General features: G+C 44.2%; 1 protein-coding gene across 1 annotated transcript in view; it reads right to left on the reverse strand.

Moving 5' to 3' along the window:
* LOC139576869 (syntaxin-2-like) overlaps positions 1-26192 on the reverse strand; it is a 155118-nt gene that overhangs the window by 91008 nt on the left and 37918 nt on the right. Inside the window, exon 11 of the mRNA XM_071403415.1 lies at positions 22375-22524. Within this exon, the coding sequence (XP_071259516.1) occupies positions 22375-22524 (150 nt within the window). The remainder of the gene's footprint in view (positions 1-22374; positions 22525-26192) is intronic.

Here is a 26192-nt window from a genome sequence, read left to right on the forward strand (position 1 = left end):
ATAGGCCGTCTCATCGTTGTCGGTGATCAGGCCTACCACTGTTGTGTCATCAGCAAACTTAATGATGGTGTTGGAGTCGTGTTTGGCCACGGAGTCGTGGGTGAACAGGGAATACAGGAGGGGAATAAGTACACACCCCTAAGGGGCCCCAGTGTTAAGGATCAGCGTGGCAGATGTGTTTTTGCCTACTCTTACCACCTGGGGGCGGCCCGTCAGGAAGTCCAGGATCCAGTTGCAGAGGGAGGTGTTTAGTCCTAGCTTAGTGATGAGCTTCGTGGGCACTATGGTGTTGAACGCTGAGCCGTAGTCGATGAATAGCATTCTCACATAGGTGTTTGTCCAGGTGAGAAAGGGCGGTGTGGAGTGCTATTGAGATTGCGTCATCTGTGGATCTGTTGGGGCGGTATACGAATTGGAGTGGGTCTAGGGTGTCCGGGAGGATGCTGTTGATGTGAGCCATGACCAGCCTTTCAAAGCACTTCATGGCTACCGACGTGAGTGCCACGGGGCGATAATTATTTAGGCAGGTTACCGTCGCTTCCTTGGGCACAGGGACTATGGTGGTCTGCTTGAAACATGTAGGTATTACAGACTCGGTCAGGGAGAGGTTGAAAATGTCAATGAAGACACTTGACAGTTGGTCCGCGCATGAGTACACGTCCTAATAATCCGTCTGTCCCAGCGGCTTTGTGAATGTTGACCTGTTTAATGGTTTTGTTCACATCGGCTACCGAGAGCGTTATCATACAGTCATCCAGAACAGTGGGTGCTCTCGTGCATGCTTCAGTGTTGCTTGCCTCGAAGCGAGCATAAAAGGCATTTAGCTCGTCTGGTAGGCTCGCGTCACTGGGCAGCTCGTGTCTGGGTTTTCCTTTGTAGTCCGTAGTAGTTTTCAAGCCCTGCCACATCCGACGAGTGTCAGAGCCGGTGTAGTAGGATTCAATCTTAATCCTGTATTGACACGTTGCTTGTTTGATGGTTCGTCTGAGGGCATAGCGTGATTTCTTATAAGCATCCAGATTAGCCTCCCGCTCCTTGAAAGCGGCAGCTCTAGCCTTTAGCTCGATGCGGATGTTTCCTGTAATCCATGGCTTCTGGTTGAGATATGTACGTACAGTCACTGTGGGGACGACGTCATTGATGCACTTATTGATGAAGCCGATGACTGAGGTGGTGTATTCCTCAATGCCATTGGATGAATCCCGGAACATATTCCAGTCTGTGCTAGCAAAACAGTCCTGTAGTGTAGCATCCGCGTCATCTGACCACTTCCGTATTGAGCGAGTCACTGGTACTTCCTGCTTTAGTTTTTGCTTGTAAGCAGGAATCCCCTCCCATCATGATAATATTTAAATTTTTTTAAACATTTTAGTCATTTAGCAGACACTCTTATCCAGAGTGACTGACAGTTAGTTAATGCATTCATCTTAAGGTAGCTAGGTGAGAACCACATATCACTGTCATAGTGAATACAGTGATCCCTCGCCACTTCGCGGTTCACTTATCGCGGATTCGCTATTTCGCGGATTTTCATAATGCAATTTTTTTTTTTTTTTGGTGCATTGTGCTCTGCATTCTGATTCGCTAAAAACTCACTCCCGCTTCTTGTATCAAAACATGCTACGAATTGTGCTATCATTTTGTCGTCTCGTGCAGTTATGTGTACGTACATAAAACAGCTTGGCAAATTTACATTAAGTTGGCCAAATTATCTTGTAATTTCGAACATCTCCTAAACCCATAATGTCGACGAAACGGCCTACACGTGAGTCACTGTATTTGTATACATGTAATAGTTGCTAATTGTAAAAAAAAAAAAAGTTTTCTATTTCGCGGATTTCACTTATCGCGGGTCATTTTCGGAACGTAACCCCCGCGATAAACGAGGGATTACTGTACATGTTTCTTCAGTAAAGTAGCTATCAGCAAAGTCAGTGCGAGTAAGAAAAGACATGTGCAAAAACACTTGACTGTCATCATCATCTGCTGGCCCCAATGACCCAGATCTGTACTGGATGTAGTCAGAGTACTGCTGCAGCCACAGAACAGATCCCACAGGAACCCACAGCTAAAAGAATCAACATCATGTGGTAAATGCAGGATCGTTCCTTCAGCCCTCTGGTTGAATCACCAGTCCTCGTGCCATTTGTATGGTAGTCAAGTGTGTTTTCCCAATCAACACAATATGCCATGGCATTGGAAAAAACAAATACTATGTGATTTATCACCACAATTCAATCCAAAAGACTAGCTGCATATTAACAGTACCTAACACCATGCACCCTCAGATGCTGTGAGTCCTCACGTCCTCTACTACCTTGCTGCATTTTTCAAAGCAACACATAAATCAGTGTACCATGCTCTCCCTCTATCTCCTGTTAAATCTACATAACTGAGCAGTGGTTGGGGGAGGGAAGAGGAGCAGGGGAGAGGAGAGGGAGAGAGAGAGAGGAGATGGGGATTGGAATGGGAAGAGGAGCAGGGGAGAGGAGAGAGAGGAAATGGGGATTGGAATGGGAAGAGGAGCAGGGGAGAGGAGAGGGAGAGAGAGGAGATGGGGATTGGAATGGGAAGAGGAGCAGGGGAGAGGAGAGGGAGAGAGATGAGATGGGGTTTGGAATGGGAAGAGGAGAGAGAGGAGAGGAGAGGGAGAGAGAGGAGATGGGGATTGGAATGGGAAGAGGAGAGGGAGAGAGAGGAGATGGGCATTGGAATGGGAAGAGGAGAGGGAGAGAGAGGAGATGGGGATTGGAAGGTGGAGGGAAGAGAAAGACAAAGAGAATGTGTAAGAGAGAGCTGGAAATATATACACTATGTATACAAAAGTATGTGGACACCTCTTCAAATTAGTGGATTCGGCTATTTCAGCCACAGCCGTTGCTGACAGGTGTATAAAATCGAGCACAAAGCCATGCAATCTCCATAGACAAACATTTGCAGGGGAATGGCCTTACTGAAGAGCTCAGTGACTTTTAACGTAGTCATAGGATGCCACCTTTCCAACAAGTCAGTTCATCAAATTTCTGCCCTGCTAGAGCTGCCATGGTCAACTGTAAGTGCTACTATTGTGAAGTGGAAACGTCTAGGAGCAACATCAGCTCAGACGCGAAGTGGTAGGCCACACAAGCTCACAGAACGGGACCTCTGAGTGCTGAAGCGCGCAGCGTGTAAAAATTGTCTGTCCTCAGTTGCAACACTCACTACCGAGTTCCAAACTGCCTCTGGAACCAATGTCAGCACAAAAACTGTTCGTTGGGAGCTTCATGAAATGGGTATTCATGGCCGAGCAGCCGCACACAAGCCTAAGATCACCATGCGCAATGCCAAGCGTCAGCTGGAGTGGTGTAAAGCTCATTGCCATTGGACTCTAGAGCAGTGGAAACACATTCTCTGGAATGATGAATCACGCTTCACCAACTGGCAGACCAACGGATGAATCTGGGTTTGGCGGATGCCAGGAGAACGCTACCTGCCTGAATGCATAGTGCCAACTGTAAACTTTGGTGGAGGAGGAATAATTGTCTGGGGCTGTTATTCATTGTTTGGGTTAGGCCCCTTAGTTCCAGTGAAGGGATATCTTAATGATACAGCATACAATGAAATTCTAGACGATTCTGTGCTTCCAACTTCATGGCAACAGTTTGGGGAAGGCCCGTTACTGTTTCAGCATGACAATGCCCCAGTGCACAAAGCGAGTTCCATTAACAAATGGTTTATCGAGATCAGTGTGGAAGAACTTGACTGGCCTGCACAGAGCTCTGATCTCAACCTCATCAAACACCTTTGGGATGAATTGGAACGCCGACTGCGAGCCAGGCCTAATCGCCCAACATCAGTGCCCAACCTCACTAATGCTCTTGTGGCTGAATGGAAGCAAGGCCCCACAGCAACGTTCCAACATCTAGTGGAAAGCCTTCCCAGAAGAGTGGAGGCTGTTATAGCAGCAAAGGGAGGACCAACTCCATATTAATGCCCGTGATTTTGGAATGAGATGTTCAGAAATTAAGTGAAGCGGTTCGGAATCAGGATGAGTTAAGGCAGATACTGTATTAGAGGTCGACCGATTAATCGGAATGGCCGATTAATTAGGGCCGATTGCAATTTTTCATAACAATCGGAAATCTGTATTTTTGGGCGCCGATTTGCCGATTAAAAAAATAATAATTATACCTTTATTTAACTAGGCAGGTCAGTTAAGAACACATTCTTATTTTCAATGACGGCCTAGGAACGGTGGGTTAACTACCTTGTTCAGCGGCAGAATGACAGATTTTCACCTTGTCAGCTCGGGGGATCCAATCTTGCAACCTTACAGTTAACTAGTCCAACGCAATAACGACCTGCCTCTCTCTCGTTGCACTTCACAAGGAGACTGCCTTTTACGCGAATGCGGTAAGCAAAGGTAAGTTGCTAGCTAGCATTAAACTTATCTTGTAAAAAAACAATCAATCTTAACCACTAGTTAACTACACATGGTTGATGATATTACTAGATATTATCTAGCGTGTCCTGCGTTGCATATAATCTGACTGAGCATACAAGTATCTAAGTATCTGACTGAGCAGTGGTAGGCAGAAGCAGGCGCGTAAACATTCATTCAAACAGCACTTTCGTGCATTTTGCCAGCAGCTCTTCGTTGTGCGTCAAGCATTGCGCTGTTTATGACTTCAAGCCTATCAACTCCCGAGATGAGGCTGGTGTAACAGAAGTGAAATGGCTAGCTAGTTAGCGCGCGCTAATAGCGTTTCAAACGTCACTCGCTCTGAGTCTTCTAGTAGTTGTTCCCCTTGCTCTGCATGGGTAACGCTGCTTCGGTGGTGGCTGTTGTCGTTGTGTTGCTGGTTCGAGCCCAGGGAGGAGCGAGGAGAGGGACGGAAGCTATACTGTTACACTTGCAATACTAAAGAGCCTATAAGAACATCCAATAGTCAAAGGTTAATGAAATACAAAATGGTATAGAGGGAAATAGTCCTATAATTCCTATAATAACTACAACCTAAAACTTCTTACCTGGGAATATTGAAGACTCGTGTTAAAAGGAACCACCAGCTTTCATATGTTCTCATGTTCTGAGCAAGGAACTGAAATCTTAGCTTTCTTACATAGCACATATTGCACTTTTACTTTCTTCTCCAACACTTTGTTTTTGCATTATTTAAACCAAATTGAACATGTTTCATTATTTACTTGAGGCTAAATTGATTTTATTGATGTATTAAGTTAAAATAAGGTTCATTCAGTATTGTTGTAATTGTCATTATTACAAATAAATAAATAAAATTCGGACGATTAATCGGTATCGGCTTTTTTTGGTCCTCCAATAATCGGTATCGGCGTTGAAAAATCATAATCGGTCGACCTCTATACTGTATATTATATGTTATGTAATGTAATGTGGAGCCTGTTGGGTCTGACTACGTTGTGTGGTAGGGTAGGTGAAATGGCTGCCTGGCCAGACATGGTGATGTACTTTCTACTGCACATACATGACCATTAATCGCTCTCAGACACTTTGCTCTTTTTCTCTTTCCAGAGAGAGAGGCAGTGCAGTGGCAGGAGGGCTGACAATCCACACAGCAGCACTACTCTAGGGCAGTGGAGAACTGACAATCCACACAGCAGCACTACTCTAGGGCAGTGGAGCACTGACAATCCACACAGCAGCACTACTCTAGGGCAGTGGAGCACTGACAATCCACACAGCAGCACTACTCTAGGGCAGTGGAGCACTGACAATCCACACAGCAGCACTACTCTAGGGCAGTGGAGCACTGACAATCCACACAGCAGCACTACTCTAGGGCAGTAGAGCACTGACAATCCACACAGCAGCACTACTCTAGGGCAGTGGAGCACTGACAATCCACACAGCAGCACTACTCTAGAGCAGTGGAGCACTGACAATCCACACAGCAGCACTACTCTAGGGCAGTGGAGCACTGATAATCCACACAGCAGCACTACTCTAGGGCAGTGGAGCACTGACAATCCACACAGCAGCACTACTCTAGGGCAGTGGAGCACTGACAATCCACACAGCAGCACTACTGTAGGGCAGTGGAGCACTGACAATCCACACAGCAGCACTACTCTTGGGCAGTAAAGCACTGACAATCCACACAGCAGCACTACTCTTGGGCAGTAGAGCACTGACAATCCACACAGCAGCACTACTCTTGGGCAGTAGATCACTGACAATCCACACAGCAGCACTACTCTAGGGCAGTAGAGCACTGACAATCCACACAGCAGCACTACTCTAGGGCAGTAGAGCACTGACAATCCACACAGCAGCACTACTCTAGGGCAGTGGAGCACTGATAATCCACACAGCAGCACTACTCTAGGGCAGTGGAGCACTGAAAATCCACACAGCAGCACTACTCTAGGGCAGTGGAGCACTGACAATCCACACAGCAGCACTACTCTAGGGCAGTGGAGAACTGACAATCCACACAGCAGCACTACTCTAGGGCAGTGGAGCACTGACAATCCACACAGCAGCACTACTCTAGGGCAGTGGAGAACTGACAATCTACACAGCAGCACTACTCTAGGGCAGTGGAGCACTGACAATCCACACAGCAGCACTACTCTAGGGCAGTGGAGCACTAACAATCCACACAGCAGCACTACTCTAGGGCAGTGGAGCACTAACAATCCACACAGCAGCACTACTCTAGGGGAGTAGGGCACGTCAGGACCGTGTGGCTGGCTAGCAGTCACAGTGAATGTCACTGTGTTAGGTTAGCTAGCTAGTCCAATGGAGGGTGGGGAGGTGACCCTACGGTCTTTATATATTGCACTGGTCATCCACAAAGCCAATACTATCTTTGGCCGCCTTTCCTTCCAGTTCTCTGCTGCCATTGACTGGAATGAATTGCAAAAATATCTGAAGCTGGAGTCTTATCTCCCTCTCTAACTTTAACCATCAGCTGTCAGAGCAGCTTACAAATCACTGTACCTGTACACAACCAATCAGTAAATAGCACACCCGACTACCTCATCCCCATATTATTACTTACCCTCTTGCTCTTTTGCACCCCAGTATCTCTACTTGCACATCATCATCTGCACATCTATCACTCCAGTATTAATACTAAATTGTAATTATTTTCGCCTCTATACCTCCCTACTGTTCTACATTTGCATACACTGTACATAGATTCTTCTATTTTTTATTTTCTATTGTTTAATTGACTGTATGTTTGTTTATGTGTAACTCTGTGTTGTTGTTTTTGTCGCATTGCTTTGCTTTATCTTAGCCAGGTCGCAGTTGTAAATGAGAACTTGTTCTCAACTAGCCTACCTGGTTAAATAAAGGTGAAATAAATAAATTAAATTAAATGTGGTTGTGGAATGGGATCAGTGTAATCGCAATCCAGAGGACACTCCACCGTACGGCTGGCATCTTCATATCCCACTCTCTTAATGTATGTGATGCTGATTAATTCTTTCAAATGACACATAATTTTCTAAGGCAGAGAATTAGCCTCATGCGTTAATTGCTGTTCTGTACTTAACTCTTCCTCCTCATAAGCACCAATGTTAATGCCCTTGTAAGGTGCTCCACTGCAGACAAGAGCATCTGCTCCCATGTGTGTGTGCTATTCTGTTAGACACAGAGAGAGCAGGTAGACCAGAGCATGTAAGAGATCCTATGTGATCCTATGTGGCACAGCGGTCTAAGGCGTCACTACAGACCCGGGTTCGATCCCAGGCTGTGTCGCAGCCGGCCGTGACCAGGAGACCCATGAGGCGCCGCACAATTGGCCCAGCGTCGTTCGGGTTAGGGGTGGGTTTGGCTGGCCAGGATGTCCTTGTCCCATCGCACTCTAGCGACTCCTTGTGGCGGGCCGGGCACATGCATGCTGACTTCGTGGCCATTTGTACGGTGTTTCCTCCGACACATTGGTGTGGCTAGCTTCCGGGTTAAGCGAGCAGTGTGTCAAGAAGCAGTGTGGCTTGGCAGGGTCGTGTTTCAGAGGATGCATGGCTCTCGACCTTCGCCTCTCCCGAGTCATTACAGAAGTTGCAGTGATGGGACAAGACTGTAAATACCAATTGGATACCACAAAATTGGGGAGGAAAAGGGGTAAAAAGTACAACAAAAAATGTGTTAGAAGAGCGGCAGAAAACACGTTTCTCTTTCTCCCCTCTTTCTCTGGCACGCTGGAAGAGAGATTTCTGCAGGGGTGTGTAGTGTGAGTCATCAGCAGTGCAGAGGGAGTAGAGGGAGAAAGAGAGAAAAAGAAAGAGAGAAAGAGCGAGAGAGAGAGGGAGATGTATTCTTCCAAGAGGGAGCTCAGAGCAGCAATGCAGCAAGGAAACACCCAAAATCCCAATCTTAAAGACAAAAAAAGGAGCGAAGCCTTCCTTATCAAACGACTGTTGCCAGGTACAGTAATAACGGAGCCCTGCCAGATGAGAATATGTGCAAGCTCAGAGTTATGGAACAGCTCAGGGCCGGCACCAGAGCTGCATGGATTGGGTGATCAGAGCATCATTAGACACCAGGGCAGGGCTGAGCTGAATGAGACCGCGATGTGACTTTCCACTGACGCCCATGCTCAGATGACTGTAATGAAGACAGCCCTGGTAAGAGATTCCGATCTCAGGCAGTCACCACCACAGCACAGGTTCACTGGGTACACACTGTTTAGGGTACAAGTACTGTAATACTAAGTAGCCCTTTGTAAGTGTTAGATGATTTCCCTGTGAGCACAATTCATTTATAAAACGATCATGGTACAGTATACAAACAATCACAATGCGTTACTTGCAATATTGTGCAGAATGGATTGGCAACCATTTTGTAATCAAAATGGAATGACTCCTCTGAAAGGGATTGTGAAGTTTAGTTTCAAACTACATTTAAGTTCATGACTGCTAGACACCCCCATTCTCCTTCTAACTCTCCTCCATTTACATGATATCCCTCCTACATCTCCTTATCCAGTACATTGCTACAAATCAGCTGGACTAGACAATCTGGACCCTCTCTTTCTAAAATGACCAGCCGGAATTGTTGCAATCCCTATTACTAGCCTGTTCAACCTCTCATTCATATAGTCTGAGATCCCTAAAGATTGGAAAGCTGCCGCGGTCATCCCCCTCTTCAAAGGGGGAGACACTCTAGACCCAAACCGCTACAGACCTATATCTATCCTACCCTGCCTTTCTAAGGTCTTCGAAAGCCAAGTTAACAAACAGATCACCGACCATTTCGAATCCCACCGTACCTTCTCCGCTGTGCAATCTGGTTTCCGAGCTGGTCATGGGTGCACCTCAGCCACTCTCAAGGTCCTAAACGATATCATAAACGCTATCGATAAGAGACAATACTGTGCAGCTGTATTCATAGACCTGGCCAAGGCTTTCGACTCTGTCAATCACCACATTCTTATCGGCAGACTCAATAGCCTTGGTTTCTCAAATGACTGCCTCGCCTGGTTCACCAACTACTTCTCAGACAGAGTTCAGTGTGTCAAATCGGAGGGCCTGTTGTCCGGACCTCTGGCAGTCTCTATGGAGGTTCAATTCCCGGGCCGACTCTTTTCTCTGTATACATCAATGATGTCGCTCTTGCTGCTGGTGATTCTCTGATCCACCTCTACGCAGACGACACCATTCTGTATACATCTGGCCCTTCTTTGGAAACTGTGTTAACTAACCTCCAGACGAGTTCAATACCATACAACTCTCCTTCTGTGGTCTCCAACTGCTCTTAAATGCAAGTAAAACTAAATGCATGCTCTTCAACCGATCGCTGCTCGCACCTGCACGCCCGTCCAGCATCACTACTCTGGACGGTTCTGACTTAGAATATGTGGACATCTACAAATACCTAGGTGTCTGGTTAGACTGTAAACTCTCCTTCCAGACTCACAAATTAAATCTAGAATCGGCTTCCTATTTCGCAACAAAGCATCCTTCACTCATGCTGCCAAACATACTCTTGTAAAACTGACTATCCTACCGATCCTTGACTTCGGCGATGTCTTTTACAAAATAGCCTCCAACACTCTACTCAGCAAATTGGATGCAGTCTATCAAAGTGCCATCCGTTTTGTCACCAAAGCCCCATATACTACCCACCACTGCGACCTGTATGCTCGTTGGATGGCCCTCGCTTCATATTCGTCGCCAAACCCACTTGCTCCAGGTCATCTATAAGTCTTTGCTAGGTAAAGCCCCGCCTTATTCTCCCTCACTAACTTTAAGCATCAGCTGTCAGAACAGCTCACAGATCACTGCACCTGTACACAGCCCATCTGTAAATAGCCCATCCAACTACCTCATTCCCATACTGTTATTTTTTATTTTTTGCTCCTTTGCACTTGCACATTCATCTTCTGCACATCTATCACTCCAGTCTCTATCACTCCAGTGTTTAATTGCTAAATTGTAATTATTTCGCCACTATCTTACCTCAGTTGCACACACTGTATATATACTTTTTTTCTATTGTGTTATTGACTGTATGTTTTGTTTATTCCATGTGTAACTCTGTGTTGTTGTTTGTGTCGCACTGCTTTGCTTTATCTTAGCCAGGTCGCAGTTGTAAATGAGAACTTGTTCTCAACTAGCCTACCTGGTTAAATAAAGGTGAAATAAAATAAATAAAAACATTCACACACTGAACACTCTACCTATGTTTTCTTCCAAACTAACCCTTTCCCCTTCCCCTCACCCTAACATGCAGGACTGGAAGACGAGTTCCCTCATGTCCTACTCAGACAGACACAGCATGCCAGCTAGCTACAGTACAACAGAGCTCAGTCTCCTAAGGGCAGTCTCTCAGTGGCCAGAACATAGAGAAGAGATGAGTTATAGCTGCTGCTGCACCTCCCTGTTCACGTCAGATTGAAACCCCCACGGAGGACTGTAACTTAATCCTGAAGTTCAGATGAAGTCTGCCATGCTGCCATCTAAACCCATTGATTAAATTACTGCATGATGCCTGCTGTCCAGACATCCCATAATACGCCAGCGCCCCAACGGTGGACATGCATTACCAGATGAAGACTGTATTTGACACAGCTGAGTTGGGAAGTGCACTCTTTCCAAGGGGATGTATTCAAATCTATAAAGTTACTTTCAGAGCGGTACGTATTAGGCCACAAATAGCTTTCCTCCTCATCTAATTAAAGGTCGACCGATTATGATTTTTCAACGCCGATACCAATTATTGAAGGACCCAAAAAAGCCTGATACCGATTAATCGGACGATTTTCAAAAAATGTATTTGTAATAACGACAATTACAACAATACTGAATGAACACTTATTTTAACTTAATATAATACATCAATAAAATCAATTTAGCCTCAAATAAATAATGAAACATGTTCAATTGGGTTTAAATAATGCAAAAACAAAGTGTTGGAGAAGAAAGTAAAAATGCAATATGTGCCATGTAGGAAAGCTAACGTCTAAGTTCCTTACTCAGAACATGAGAACATATGAGAGCTGGTGGTTCCTTTTAACATGAGACTTCAATATTCCAAGGTAAGAGGTTTTAGGTTATAGTTAATATAGTATTTATAGGACTATTTCTCTCTATACGATTTGTATTTCATATACCTTTGACTATTGGATGTTCTTATAGGCATTTTAGTATTGCCAGTGTAACAGTATAGCTTCCGTCCCTCTCCTCGCCCCTACCTGGGCTCGAACCAGAAACACATCGACAATAGCCACCCTCGAAGCAGCGTTACCCATGCAGAGCAAGGGGAACAACTACTCCAAATCTCAGAGCGAGTGACGTTTGAAACACTATTAGCGCGCACCCCGCTAACTAGCTAGCCATTTCACATCGGTTACACCAGCCTAATCTTGAGAGTTGATAGGCTTGAAGTCATAAACAGCGCAATGCTTGAAGCATTACAAAGAGCTGCTGGCAAAACACACGAAAGTGCTGTTTGAATGAATGCGTACGAGCAGGCTGCTGCCTACCACCGCACAGTCAGACTGCTCTATCAAATCATAGACTTAATTATAACATAGGTCATTAATATGGTCGAATCCGGAAACTATCATCTCGAAAACAAAACGTTTATTCTTTCAGTGAAATACGGAACAGTTCCGTATTTTATCTAGCGGGTGGCATCCATAAGTCTAAATATTCCTGTTACATTGCACAACCTTCAATGTTATGTCATAATTACGTAAAACTCTGGCAAATTAGTTCGCAACGAGCCAGGCGGCCCAAACTGTTGCATATACCCTGACTCTGCGTGCAATGAACGCAAGAGAAGTGACACAATTTCACCTGGTTAATATTGCCTGCTAACCTGGATTTCTTTTAGCTAAATATGCAGGTTTAAAAATATATACTTCTGTGTATTGATTTTAAGAAAGGCATTGATGTTTATGGTTAGGTACAGTCGTGCAACGATTGTGCTTTTTTCGCAAAAGCGCTTTTGTTAAATCATCCCCCGTTTGGCGAAGTTGGCTGTCTTTGTTAGGAAGAAATAGTCTTCACACAGTTCGCAACGAGCCAGGCGGCCCAAACTGCTGCATATACCCTGACTCTGTTGCAAGAGAAGTGACACAATTCCCTAGTTAAAAGAAATTCATGTTAGCAGGCAATATTAACTAAATATGCAGGTTTAAAAATATATACTTGTGTATTGATTTTAAGAAAGGCATTGATGTTTATGGTAAGGTACACTTTGGAGCAACGACAGTCCTGTTTCACGAATGCGCACCGCATCGATTATATGCAACCCAGGACACGCTAGATAAACTAGTAATATCATCAACCATGTGTAGTTAACTAGTGATTATGATTGATTGATTGATTGTTTTTTACAAGATAAGTTTAATGCTAGCTAGCAACTTACCTTGGCTTCTTACTGCATGCAGGCTCCTCGTGGAGTGCAATGTAAAGCAGGTGGTTAGAGCGTTGGACTAGTTAACCGTAAGGTTGCAAGATTGAATCCCCGAGCTGACAAGGCAAAAATCTGTCGTTCTGCCCCTGAACAAGGCAGTTAACCCACCGTTCCTAGGCTGTCATTGAAAATAAGAATGTGTTCTTAACTGACTTGCCTAGTTAAATAAAGGTGTAAAAAGATTTGGTGTCCAAAACTACCGATTTCCAATTGTTATGAAAACTTGAAATCAGCCCTAATTAATCGGCCATTCCGATTAATCGGTCGACCTCTACATCTAATATGAGCATGCCTTCAATGATGAGGCATACATTTGTCCTATTTCATACATGTACAAGAGTGTATTATGCACATGTGTGAATTGGAAATGTTTTTTTGTTGTTGTTGGTGTAATCAAAGCAAATCCCCCCCCCCCCCCCAAAAAACACTAAACACTAACACTAACTAAAAGACACGTCAGCACTCCGAGTCACCACTCGGTCCTCACTCTCTTCCTCAGCCGTTTCCAAATACCAAAATGCCACAAAAGAAAACGTGCAGAACCCACTGGTGTCTAAAGGCTACAGAGGGAGCAGCCTCAGTCACAACTTCAAGAGCTTGGGAAGGAAAAAAATTGGGCCAGCTCCCCACAACCTCTGAAAAAACAGGGCTATAAACAACTAGAGCAGTGAGATTGGTAACAGTCAGGTGAACGGCTTATCTAAAAGGCTCTGAGTGAATGGCTTGGTGAGTCACACACTGGAACAACAGTCAACTCTGCAACCTTTCTCACAGTCTGTGAGCAGAGTCACAGTCAGCACAACAACACCTCTGATACCCGGAGTGACTCTTCTAATAGTCAGCTCCTCTCTCTGCCTTGGAGAAACGCTAGCGGCCATCTTCCTCATTTCCCTCCACCCAGACAGCAATCTAATTAAGGAACGCTCGATTGAACCCATCCCACCTTCTGATGGCGTTAAATTAGATGTTACAGATTTGGAAATGCAATCTAGCTGTGACGTCGTGCTCTGTCTGCTGGCGATAGAGAATTGTGAAGGGTGTCTGGAGTAGGGGAGGGGTGTGTGTGTGTGTGTGACTTGACATGACAAAGGAGAACTAAGGAAAACATATCAAAGTCATCACTTTATTGTGGGACCACAATAAAACCCACTGTAACTAGCCGCCACTTAATGTGAATGACCTATTTTGCTGCGACTGCTATAGAAGCACATTTAGGTTACCAACAGGCTTCTCATTTAGTACCAGTAGTTGTTTAGGTGCCTACTGTGGTTACACTATTTTGTGTCTTAGGAAACTGCACACACTGCCTCCCGAGTGGTGCAGTGGTCTAAGACACTGCAGCGAAGTGCCAGCTGTGCTAGAGATTCTGTGTTCAAGTCCAGGCTCTGTCACAGCCGGCCGCGACCGGGAGACCCATGGGGCGGCGCACAATTGGCCCAGTGTCGTCCGGGTTAGGGGAGGGTTTGGCCGGCAGGGATGTGCTTGTCACATCGCGCGCTAGCGACTCCTGTGGTGGGCTGGGCGCAGTGCACGCTGACACTGTTGCCAGGTGTACAGTGTTTCCTCTGACACATTTGTGCGGCTGGCTTCCGGGTTAAGTGGGCATTGTGTTAAGAAGCAGGTTGGGTTGTGTTTTGGAGGACGCGCGGCTCTCGACCTTCGCCTCTCCCGGGTCCGTACGGGAGTTGCAGCGATGAGACAAGATTGGATACCATGAAATTGGGGGGGGGGGGGGATTATAAATAAAATAACTGCCCACACACATACACACAATCAGTTACACAGTGTCGGATCTTCTTTGAGAGAGCAAGTATCAATATTTATGTACTGGCTGAGTCCATAAATCTTAGTGACTGGTCCAAAAATCAATGCACGCCTGCTACATATTTTAATCTCATTATGAAGGTCACATTACTCCTGCAGAGGCTGGGACAGAGGCTGCTGGACAGAGGCTGGGACAGAGGCTGGGAGGATGAGGCATGCACTAGGCTAAATCCCCCAGGAGCTTTTCATTCAACCTGCTCCCTTAGTGGCCCAGCACCAGCTCCATTCAACCTGCTCCCTTAGTGGCCCAGCACCAGCTCCATTCAACCTGCTCCCTTAGTGGCCCAGCACCAGCTCCATTCAACCTGCTCCCTTAGTGGCCCAGCACCAGCTCCATTCAACCTGCTCCATTCAACCTGCTCCCTTAGTGGCCCAGCACCAGCTCCATTCAACCTGCTCCCTTAGTGGCCCAGCACCAGCTCCATTCAACCTGCTCCCTTAGTGGCCCAGCACCAGCTCCATTCAACCTGCTCCCTTAGTGGCCCAGCACCAGCTCCATTAAACCTGCTCCCTTAGTGGCCCAGCACCAGCTCCATTCAACCTGCTCCCTTAGTGGCCCAGCACCAGCTTCATTCAACCTGCTCCCTTAGTGGCCCAGCACCAGCTCCATTCAACCTGCTCCCTTAGTGGCCCAGCACCAGCTCCATTCAACCTGCTCCCTTAGTGGCCCAGCACCAGCTCCATTCAACCCACACTGATACTGATGTTCTACCACCATTCCAAACTTGAGTAAAAACAAGCCAAAAATACATTGTTTACCTAACATGACAGGCCCTCTTGCCATGCTAAGACCTTTCAGAGTTGATCCCTGTGCAACACGTGTATTATAGATGAGGCAGAGGAGAGGGGGACTGTTCAGTGGAATGCTATCAATTACCACTAGACTTCTCTCTGCCTCTCTCTCTGCCTCTCTCTCTCTCTCTCTCTCTCAGCCTCCCTCTCTGCCTGCCTCCCTCTCAGCCTCCCTCTGTCTCTCTCTCTGTCCTTCTCTCTTTCTCTCTGCCCTCCTCTCGCTCTCTCTCTGTCCTTCTCTCTCTGCCTCTCTCCCTCACTCTCCCTTACTCTCCCTCACTCACTCTCTGCCATCTTTCTCCCCTCGGTCTCTTTGCCCTTCTCTCTGACTCTATCTATCTCCCTCTCTCACTGCAGGCTAAACTTACAGTGCAACTTTCCAACCTCCATAGGGGCTTCACACTGTTCATCGTTTCTGTTCTCTGTGGAAGTGTCGTACTGTAGGAGCCCCAGATACCATGGCATGAATTTGTCACTGGGCTAACAGGCTTATGAAAGTTAGATGAACGTTTTACGATCTTGTTAAAACCAGTTACATTATTAAAAGGGCACATTCATTCTGAACAGCGAGAAAGGGAGCCTCCAGCAGATTGGAATTTTTATAACCTCAAATACAGTGATTGAGAAACTTTGCAGACCTTTAACTGTACCACCCTGTTGTATGTGTACAGTGGTGACTGTCTGATCTCTCTATAACACATACACCTCGTACACTACGGATATAAAACCCACAGATATCTACATGAACCTTACACACATCCACTGGCTATACCATAGATTCTGGTATGTGTTGTATCAGAAGGCTAATGATTAAGGTGTATGGTCATGACAGGCTAAGTGTTGTAGTGTCAGCAGGCTGGAAGTAACTGACCCTGGGGGAGATGGGAGAGGACTCTATCTCTCTCTGATAAGTGTTCTCATCATCCTCACTGTAATTTGGTAAAGGCTCTCCCACTGGCTATGTACAGTGTGTGTGTGTGTGACCTGCTATGTACTGTGTGTGTGTGTGTGTGTGTGTGTGTGTGTGTGTGTGTGTGTGTGTGTGTGTGTGTGTGTGTGTGTGTGTGTGTGTGTGTGTGTGTGTGTGTGTGTGTGTGTGTGTGTGTGTGTGTGTGTGTGTGTGTGTGTGTGTGTGTGTGTGTGTGTGTGTGTGTGTGTGTGCGTGTGTGTGTGTGTGTGTGTGCTCTTTATCTGGGTCAACACCAACCTCTCCATGTATCTCCCTGTATAGTACAAGTATGGCAGACATGTTAACTCCTGCACTGCACTTAACCTGTAAAATAAATGCAAGAATGTGCCTTGTTCCAACCAAAGTCATACTACAATAGCTATACTGCACAGTAGAGTGTAAAAAGCATTAAGATCCAGTGCTTTCTGAATACAAAGCAGTCAGGACTCTGAACATTCTAGATTGAGAAGACTCTGGAATATAAAGATTGTAGAATCAGAGGGTTGTGGTGTCAGAGCGGTGAGGAGTACTAAGGAGTGAATGGTGTGTTCATCTTCAGACTCAGAGCAGCATAGTCCTGGGTACCGAGCCGGCTGCTCCAGAGCGTTAATAAGAAGGATAATTGAATTATGGCAGTGGTGGAGGCTTGTAGTGTGGGAGCCACACCGCTCTAATTTAATTAATACTCATGTAAACATGGGCATGGGGAGGCAGCCCCCCAGTACAGCAGCCTGCCCTGCTGCATCACACACACACGTTTGTTTTACTGTCCTTGTGGTGATCAAACAATTGTTTCCCATTCAAAATCCTATTTTCCCTAACCCCTAATGGTAAAGCTACCCCTAACCCTTAATCTAACCCTAACCTTAACCCCAAACCTTAACCCTAATTCTAACTCCTAACCCTTATTCTAACCCTAACCCTAATTTAAACTCCAACCGTAAACCTAACCCCCAAGCATAAAATAGCCTTTTTCCTTGTGGGGACCGGTGAAATGTCCCCACTTGTCAGAAATGTCCTTGTTTTGTTACCCACCACTGTGACCTGTACGCTCTATTCGGCTGGCCCTCGCTACATATTTGTCGCCAGACCCACTGGCTTCAGGTCATCTATAAGTCTATGCTAGGTGAAGCTCCGCCTTATCTCAGGTGACTGGTCACGATAACAACAGCCACCAGTAGCACGCGCTCCAGCAGGTATATCTCACTGGTCATCCCCAAAGCCAGCACCGCATTTGGCCGCCTTTCCTTCCAGTTCTCTGCTGCCAGTGACTGGAACGAATTGCAAAAATCGCTGAAGCTGGAGACTTATATTTCCCACACCAACTTTAAACATCAGCTATCTGAGCAGCTAACTGATCGCTGCAGCTGTACATAGTCCATCTGTAAATAGCCCACCCAATCTACCTACCTCATCCCCATACTGTTTTTATTAACTTTTCTGCTCTTTTGCACACCAGTATCTCTACTTGCACATCATCATCTGCTCATTTATCACTCCAGTGTTAATCTGCTAAATTGCAATTCTTCGCTACTATTTATTGCCTACCTCCTCATGCCTTTTGCACACACTGCATATAGACTTTCTTTTTTTCTACTGTGTCATTGACTTGTTTATTGTGTTATTGATTTGTTTATTGTTTATTCCATGTTATTCCATGTGTAACTCTGTGTTGTTGTCTGTGTCACACTGCTTTGCTTTATCTTGGCCAGGTCGCAGTTGTAAATGTGAAATTTAAAAAATTATAAAATCCTTGTGAGGGTTGCTGGTCCCCACAAGGATAGTAGAACAAAAAAACCTCACACACACACACACACACACACACACACACACACACACACACACACACACACACACACACACACACACACACACACACACACACACACACAGGTAGGTGTCTGTTTTTGTGAGGATTGTGCAGAATCATCATCGCCTTACCCCCATCGGAATATGCCTGTTTTCTGCAGGTTTCCTCCTGTGTGTGTTTGTGTGAGTTCTGATGCAGCAATAAAACAAGATCAGAGGGAATAAATGCAGAGCAGCATGGCACAGGAAGAGCAGAAACACACACACACACACACACACACACACACACACACACACACACACACACACACACACACCTTCAGGCTGTGTCACTGCCTGAGCAGAGCAGTGGTGCCAGCACTTTCACCATCCTCTGTTCCCCTATTCTAAATACAGATCTGCAACTCTACTGTATACAACAGGATTCCCTTTAGACAGGAGTCATATATTTTTGTTGCATTCCTAACTGTTGTTTTATCATGGGGGGTTATTCAGAGGTAGATGATGAACGTGACTGTGAGCAGTAGTGGCGCTATCAGCGTGAGGCTGAGAAAGAGACCGTCTTGGGCTATGGATCAGAACGCTGTTGAATAGATGGCCGACCAATCCAAGAGGAGGAAGTATCCACAGGGACATAGATACAGAGCCTAGCAGTCGTATCATACAGCCACAGCAGACTAGGGGAACAGTGGGAAGGGGACTCACAACAACTGTCTTTACTATAAAAAGGAGGAGACCACTGATAGCATGCAGAGTTCAGAAACACCATTGGTCCAAGAGAAAACGTACTCCTTCCTTATCGAGCTTTCATTTAGCAAGACAGGAATGTTTTGTGGTAAGACAGCCATGTACATGACGAGTGATAGTGGTACCTTTGCTTACATGACGTCTGCGGCTTTGCTGATTGTAGGCTATCTCCATCAGAAGATAACAGAGTTGGGGGCTAATGGGGCTTGCTACGGAGGTACCTCAGGCTCTGTCAGTTTTTCATTACCAATTCACTCAGTCTTCCACGGGAGCATCATATATCAGTAATTACCGATGCCAAGACAATCATTTCAGAACCCATAATCTGCGGTTTTTTTCCACTTCAGGGGACTAACATCCCTCCCCGTCACCTTCCCGTTCCTCCCATCCCATTTCTCTGTTGACTGAGCAATGCAAAACAACAACTTAATGGCATGATAGGACGTAAGTTGACTTTAGAAGCACACGTTTCCAAGCAACTGCCAGGTACAGGGGGCAGGGGTTTGTGTGACCAGAGCTCGTCTGACCACATCTCCATGACAGGACATAAGACAACAGCTGGCAGCTAATAGCCTGCTGGTCATACTTCCTCAATCTAGCAGTAGCCTATATATTGTGGGTAAAGGTTGTGTTTTGCATCACATCTTTTATAATATTGGCCAAACATCTACATTGTTAGACCCAGCTAGCATTCTGAGAATCATATGTTTCTTAGAGCATGGTTGTCCTATGGTTATTTTGCATACAACCTTCTCACAACATTCTGAGAATGGTGCAGGACACCCAGCTAGCACATAATGTTCTGAGAACCATATGTTTCTTAAGTGGAAATTTCAGTGCTTCAGCATAAGGTTTCCTACAGGTTTCCTCATGGTTTTATTTAAAGTAATGTTCTCAAATTGTTCCGAGAACATTAAGAAACAACGTTCTTCTGTGGGAATTTCAGTACTTCAACATAACAGTTTCTGCAGGTTTCCTCATGGTTTTCCTATTTAAAGTCATGTTCTCAGAACATGAAGAAACATTTACATCAAAACCACAAGAAAACCATAGTAACGTTCAAAGTACGTTCTAAAAATGTTATTTAAAAACATATACATTCCGTTCCAATGGAACCAATGGGAAACCAAAAACCTAAGTTTCCACAACTTCTAAGGAACCAAATGTGTTAGCTGGGGAGGCTCTTGGATGAAAATAAGTTTTCATGTGAACATACGTTATTCTTGGGCCAAGAATGAGTTCAAACTGATTCAGGTTAGGCCTAAGTGATTCAGCAGTGGGACTAGATAGCTGACAGCAGAATGGTGGAAAGACCTGGCAGACTCTTCATTTGAAAGGCTAAGTATCACATATAACCCAGTGACGAGCTAGCTGAGAGTTACAATTCAATAATACATACAATTCACGCCTTCCTGTCTTTGCAAACAAACACTTACAGAAACCTCGACCTCACACCCTTAGCCTGAAGCTTTACGACTGCAAGCCAGGATATCATTCAATGTGTGATACAAACACTATTACATTCACCATCCATGATTGTAAATAACCTTGAAAGCTGTTCAGACCTTTTATCTATTTCCATTCAGGACATCCAAGTGGTGGAATATTACAACCAGAGAAATCCGACTGATAGTACTAAGGTTGCAAAGCTACCAGTAATTTACCAAAGTTACCGGAATATTATGTACTTTTATGTAACTGGAATACTATTGCAATCTATGGTAACTTTGGTAGGTTATACTTTGAAAAATTATTTATATAGTATTCATTTTGTATATCTGTGTCCATATTGTCCATCATTTTCTTGTGGATAGACCATATGGTTCAAGAGAAAATTGCCTAATTAATGAAAAAAATTATCTAATCAACAATGGCATTATTTTGAATTAACTCTGCAACTCTTCCAACTATTGACCTGTTTCACAACTGCCACCAGTTTGGCACCAAAACATTTAAAACAAAGACATTTTGTCAAGTAAAAAAAATTCTAAAGGATATTTTATGCTGTAACCCTCATATTAAACGCTAAAGGTCTTCACTAAGTTGATGGTTTATATTTAGGATGTTTTACAGCTTTGTCATTCTATTTTTTATTTTAAAATCATCTTATTTGATTATTTTATATATTTCACATGTGATAAGGCCACACAGAGGGCCAGAGATAATTACAGACACCTGTGATAATCTGAATTACCCAAAAGGGCCAATAGATTTCTTGTGATACATAACATAAATTCCTTGAAAGTTACCAAACTTATGGTAGTTTGCTGGTAAACTTAGAAAGTTTCCAGTAATATACCAAACCCCTTTGCAACCCTAGATAGTGCAAACATCCTGCTTTGGGAGTAATTTGGTTGATGTTAATAACTGTTGCCGTACGGTTTCCAGCTGTCGTTCAATCCAGCTGTCGTTCAATCCAGCTGTCGTTCAATCCAGCTTTTATTCAATATTTCAAAGAAACAGTATAGCAACAGTTATTAACATCAACCAGATTACTCCCAAAGCAGGCCATGCAGCTTGTTGAGTTCAGCGTGAGGTTACTTTCCATCCTGTCTTCCGCTCAGATTCTAGGAGAGACAGCACCCTACACACACAGCACAGCTCATTCCAAACTCCCTACACACACATGTGCACACATACACAAACGGCTCATCCCGATCCACTCAACACAAGCAGCGCCCTGAGAGCTAATGGATGCAGCTCATTCATATTGGACCCTGGGAGGACGTCAGGGGAAGCCTGGGGAATTACAAGCAGTCTCCACTGTGAAGACACAGCCTAGGATCAGCTTGAGGCCTGGAGGAGACCTAACATGCCTGCCCCCCTCCCCTAACAACCGGTTTACTCCTCATGGCTCGGCTGCATACCAGGCCAGTAGCATGGCTAGTGTAGTTGGCTACTGCAGCTTCCAATTGGCAGGGCGGGAAACTGTTGATTAAATAAGGAGATGGATATACAGTACATCTATACCCTTGACTTTCTTGAAAATAGTTTTTGCAGAGATTCTTTTATTTTAGACAAAGGCACAACATCTTAGAGCTTTGTCCATCAGCAGCAGTGACTTCAGGAATGACCATTCAAGCTGTGTCTCTGACTGACCCCAATTCATTCCTCAACCTTCTTCTCCAAACAGACAGACGAGTAGAAAGTCAACTTATTTCAATCTTTAGCACAATTAGCAGTAGGAAAAATAATTCAGGGTCCACAGTCCAGAGCAGAGAAACGAATGGGGAAAAAGCCGCGTTTGACTGCTATGGGCGACTTCCTTGCCTTGCCAAGACAGCAGCCTCTTGCCACTCTCAAAATAATGCTCCACCACTGCAGCCTCAGATAGATAGAGATAGAGTCAGTGACTCACCAGGAGTTTGTGCTGTAGCCTGTGTTGGCTGAAGGTCCCAGGCTTGAGTTTCAGGGCTCGGTTGTTGTCCTCTAGAAGATGTAGTCTGTCCACACACTGACACTGGGGCGGTACATCTGGGAAGTGGAGGGGCACAACTTCATTTCTGAGCTGTGGAGGAAAACAATAAATAAGTTGAAAACGTTGTCATGGTCATCTGAACTATTCCAGCTAGTCATATCACAGTCATCATGTACCTCTTTTCAATGGCCAGAAACGGCTATGGCCTGTCTATAAATAGGCATATACTGTATAACCTTGACAAATTCTTACTAATGTTTAAGTTGAGTGTCGCTGACATATAGCTAGACTAGTCTCCAAGTTACTTTCCCCATGTCAGCCCAGTGGGCTATAGAGTAACCCAGGTCAGGACTATATAGCAGGTGGTCAGGGTTGAAAAACAACCTGTCCTGCTGCTGATGCTAGGCTAATGATGAACCTGACGCTCCTGTAAGGCTCCAGTTACAGCATAAAAAGGATGGCGTATAGACTGGACCACCTGCACATCTGCTGCGGCTACCTTGAGTAAACATACAGCTCTACAGAGATCTGATTAGACATGCAAATACACACACATAGGGAGAGAGCATAAAGTACAAACACACATGAGCACACAGACACACAAGCAAAAGCAAAGGTTCACTAAAGGATTAAACAAAACAAAAGTGAAACAAGTTGTCAATGAAGGCCTACTGTAGGCTAAGTACAAATCCTATTTGTTTATCATGAATAGTACTAGGTCATGCCTGAAACATGCTTTCTACGTCATGCAGATATTGTCCGTAAAACATGAACTGCAACATACTGTATAATACAGAGTTTAGGGGCAGAGATATGAAATTAGGAATGCGAACTATAAATAAACACAGATGTCCAAGTAATGTTTACATACAGTTCCCTCCATTCCAACACAAGGCAAAGGAAACGTCCACATACAGTATCTAGGTAACACCGCAACACTCACTCAACCTAATACTTACAAACCCACACAAGTATAAGTTGCCAACGTGGTAAAATAACATCCTCTCTCCATGTTGGACCACTTAGCAGGCGATGCTGTAGCTAAACTGCTTGTTATTGCCAAGCCAGTTGCGCTAGCTCGAAATAATAATGCCTGCTTTAATTATTCATGACTTCAGTCAGGTGGAACCAGATGCTGCTACTGTGTCATAGACTAGAGGAAGAGCTGTAACTCGACTCAGCCAGGGCCAATGATGTATACATAAATCCTGGATTGCTGATGCTATGTATTGGTCAATTAGAGGCTTTGAAGCTACTGGTCGGCCATATTGGTACTACCCAGGAATAGGAATTAATGGAATTCTAAAGAATTTCAATTAAAATTTTAAGGACAAAATGACATGTATTTTAGTATTTTTTTGCTGAAGTGGGGACAGCGCTACAATACTTCCTTCAGCAGAGAGACTCTACCCTTGCTCCATTCAATGATTGCATCTTACATCTTACTGAACTGGTATTATCCCATAACTACTTTGTCTTTGAGTCAGACTTTTTCTTTCAGATTCGGGGTGTAGCCATGGACTGCCCCTTTTCCCCCAACTATGCAAACCTGTATGTGGGACAATTTGAAGAAGCACTCCTTTATAAAACAGAGACACACCCCTTACTTTCTAAAATACTTCCATGGAAGAGATACATAGATGATGTCTTTGTGCTCTGGGAAGGAAGTCAGCAGGAACTAAATTAATTACAAACTCTACTAAACGAGAGCTCTGAATACCTCAAATTCACCATGCAGACTGATGAGGGAAAAATAAACTACCTGGACTTCTGGATTATCAAAGAGAATGATGCATTACACACAGATTTATACACAAAGCCCACAGACCGCAGTACACTGCTATGTGCGGATAGTATACATCCCCTTCCACTCAAGAATGGTCTACCATACAGTCAGTTATGCAGGGTTAAACGGATCTGTGGCCACCAGTCAGATTTTGACAGCAATGCTAAAAAAATGACAGATAAATTCAAAATGAGAGGCTACAAGGACAAAACTCTTGATGTTGCAATGATGAAAATATCTCAAAAACCAAGAGGGGGATTACTAAAAACTCAACCAAAGAATAAAAACAACGCAACCGTCTTTTGCACTAAGTACACCAAGGGTTCGGAGAAAATGAAAGCAATCCTGAAAAAGCACTGGCATATTCTGCAATCAGACAAAAAAAATCGCACATCTCTTCAAGGAACCCCCACTGGTGGTCTATAAGTGTGGTTGCAATATTGGAGATAGTTTGGTGAGATCTGACCTGCCTCCTGAGCCCATTCAGACACTCTTGGAGATAGTTTGGTGAGATTTGACATGCCCCCTGAGCCCACTCAGACACTCTTGACACCTATCCCAAATGGGAACTACAAATGTGGCTCATGGCACAGTGCAATAGCACTATAAAAACATCTTTCATCAGACACCCACATACAGGTCGAAAGATCCCTGTTAGGGGTATCATCTCATGCAAGACCAAGGGAGTAATCTATCTCATCACCTGTTCATGTGGAAAAGCCTACAAAGGGAGGCTACTGGATATCCTATCTAAAAACATTGACCCCTAGTGGTCTGAATATTGACTTTGATCTCAGGCCCTTCTTATGAACACATTTTCCTTTATGCACAAGTCTTATAAATTGAAAAATAATTTTTACAGCTTATTAGCGTATACCTAATATGTTCCCCCTGTTGATGATGCTCGTTATATATTAAGGTTGAACCAATATTACATGTAACAAAAATTAAATACGAAATTATTATGTGAAATTGAATAAAACAATAATGTATGTTGATGGTAATATGATGTACAATATTCCATTATGTTTCTATATGATAACAATAGCATAATATATTTAATATGCCATATACGATGTTTTAACAGCTTCACTAATTTGAATTAACTTAATCATTATGACACACCCCTCACCACTGTCATTGGTTACTCTAATTGCACTACATAACCTGGTTCAAGTATCCATGACATTACCCTGAGAAAGGCACAGTGATGCCGAAACGTTGGTAAATACCCATTAAATTGCTGGGAGATTACACATGGAGTGTGCGACTTTCTTTATTTTGATAGTTTATAGTTTATTCGCCGTTAGTCAGCACCTCCACACAAACTGTTGTTCTGGGTGTGCGCCTGCTCATGTTTTTTACCTGAAGTGGGGACAGTAACATTAGTACTCTCAAAAAAAAAGTACTTTAAAACTTCTTATGGCTGAGATCCCGGTAACGGGATCGATATGACAACAGCCAGTGAAAGTGCATGGCGCCAAATTCAAACAACATAAATCTCATAATTAAAATTCCTCATACATACATGTATCTTATACCATTTTAAAGGTAATCTTGTTGTTAATCCTACCAAAGTGTCCGATTTTAAATAGGATTTTCAGCGAAAGCACCACAAACGATTATGTTAGGTCACCGCCAAATCACAGACAAACACAGTCATTTTCCTAGCCAAAGATAGGAGTCACAAAAAGCACAAATAGAGATAAAATTAATCACTAACCTTTGATGATCTTCATCAGATGACACTCATAGGACTTCATGTTACACAATACATGTATGTTTTGTTTGATAAAGTTCATATTTATATAAAAAAATCAGAGTTTAAATTGACGTGTTACGTTCACTAGTTCCAAAAACATCCAGTGATTTTGCATAGCCACATCGATTCAACAGAAATATTCATCACAAATGTAGATGATAATACAAGTTATACATATGGAATTACAGATATACCTCTCCTTAATGCAAC

Source organism: Salvelinus alpinus, chromosome 5 (genome assembly GCF_045679555.1).
Source record: "Salvelinus alpinus chromosome 5, SLU_Salpinus.1, whole genome shotgun sequence".
In the NCBI taxonomy this organism is placed as follows: Eukaryota; Metazoa; Chordata; class Actinopteri; order Salmoniformes; family Salmonidae; genus Salvelinus; species Salvelinus alpinus.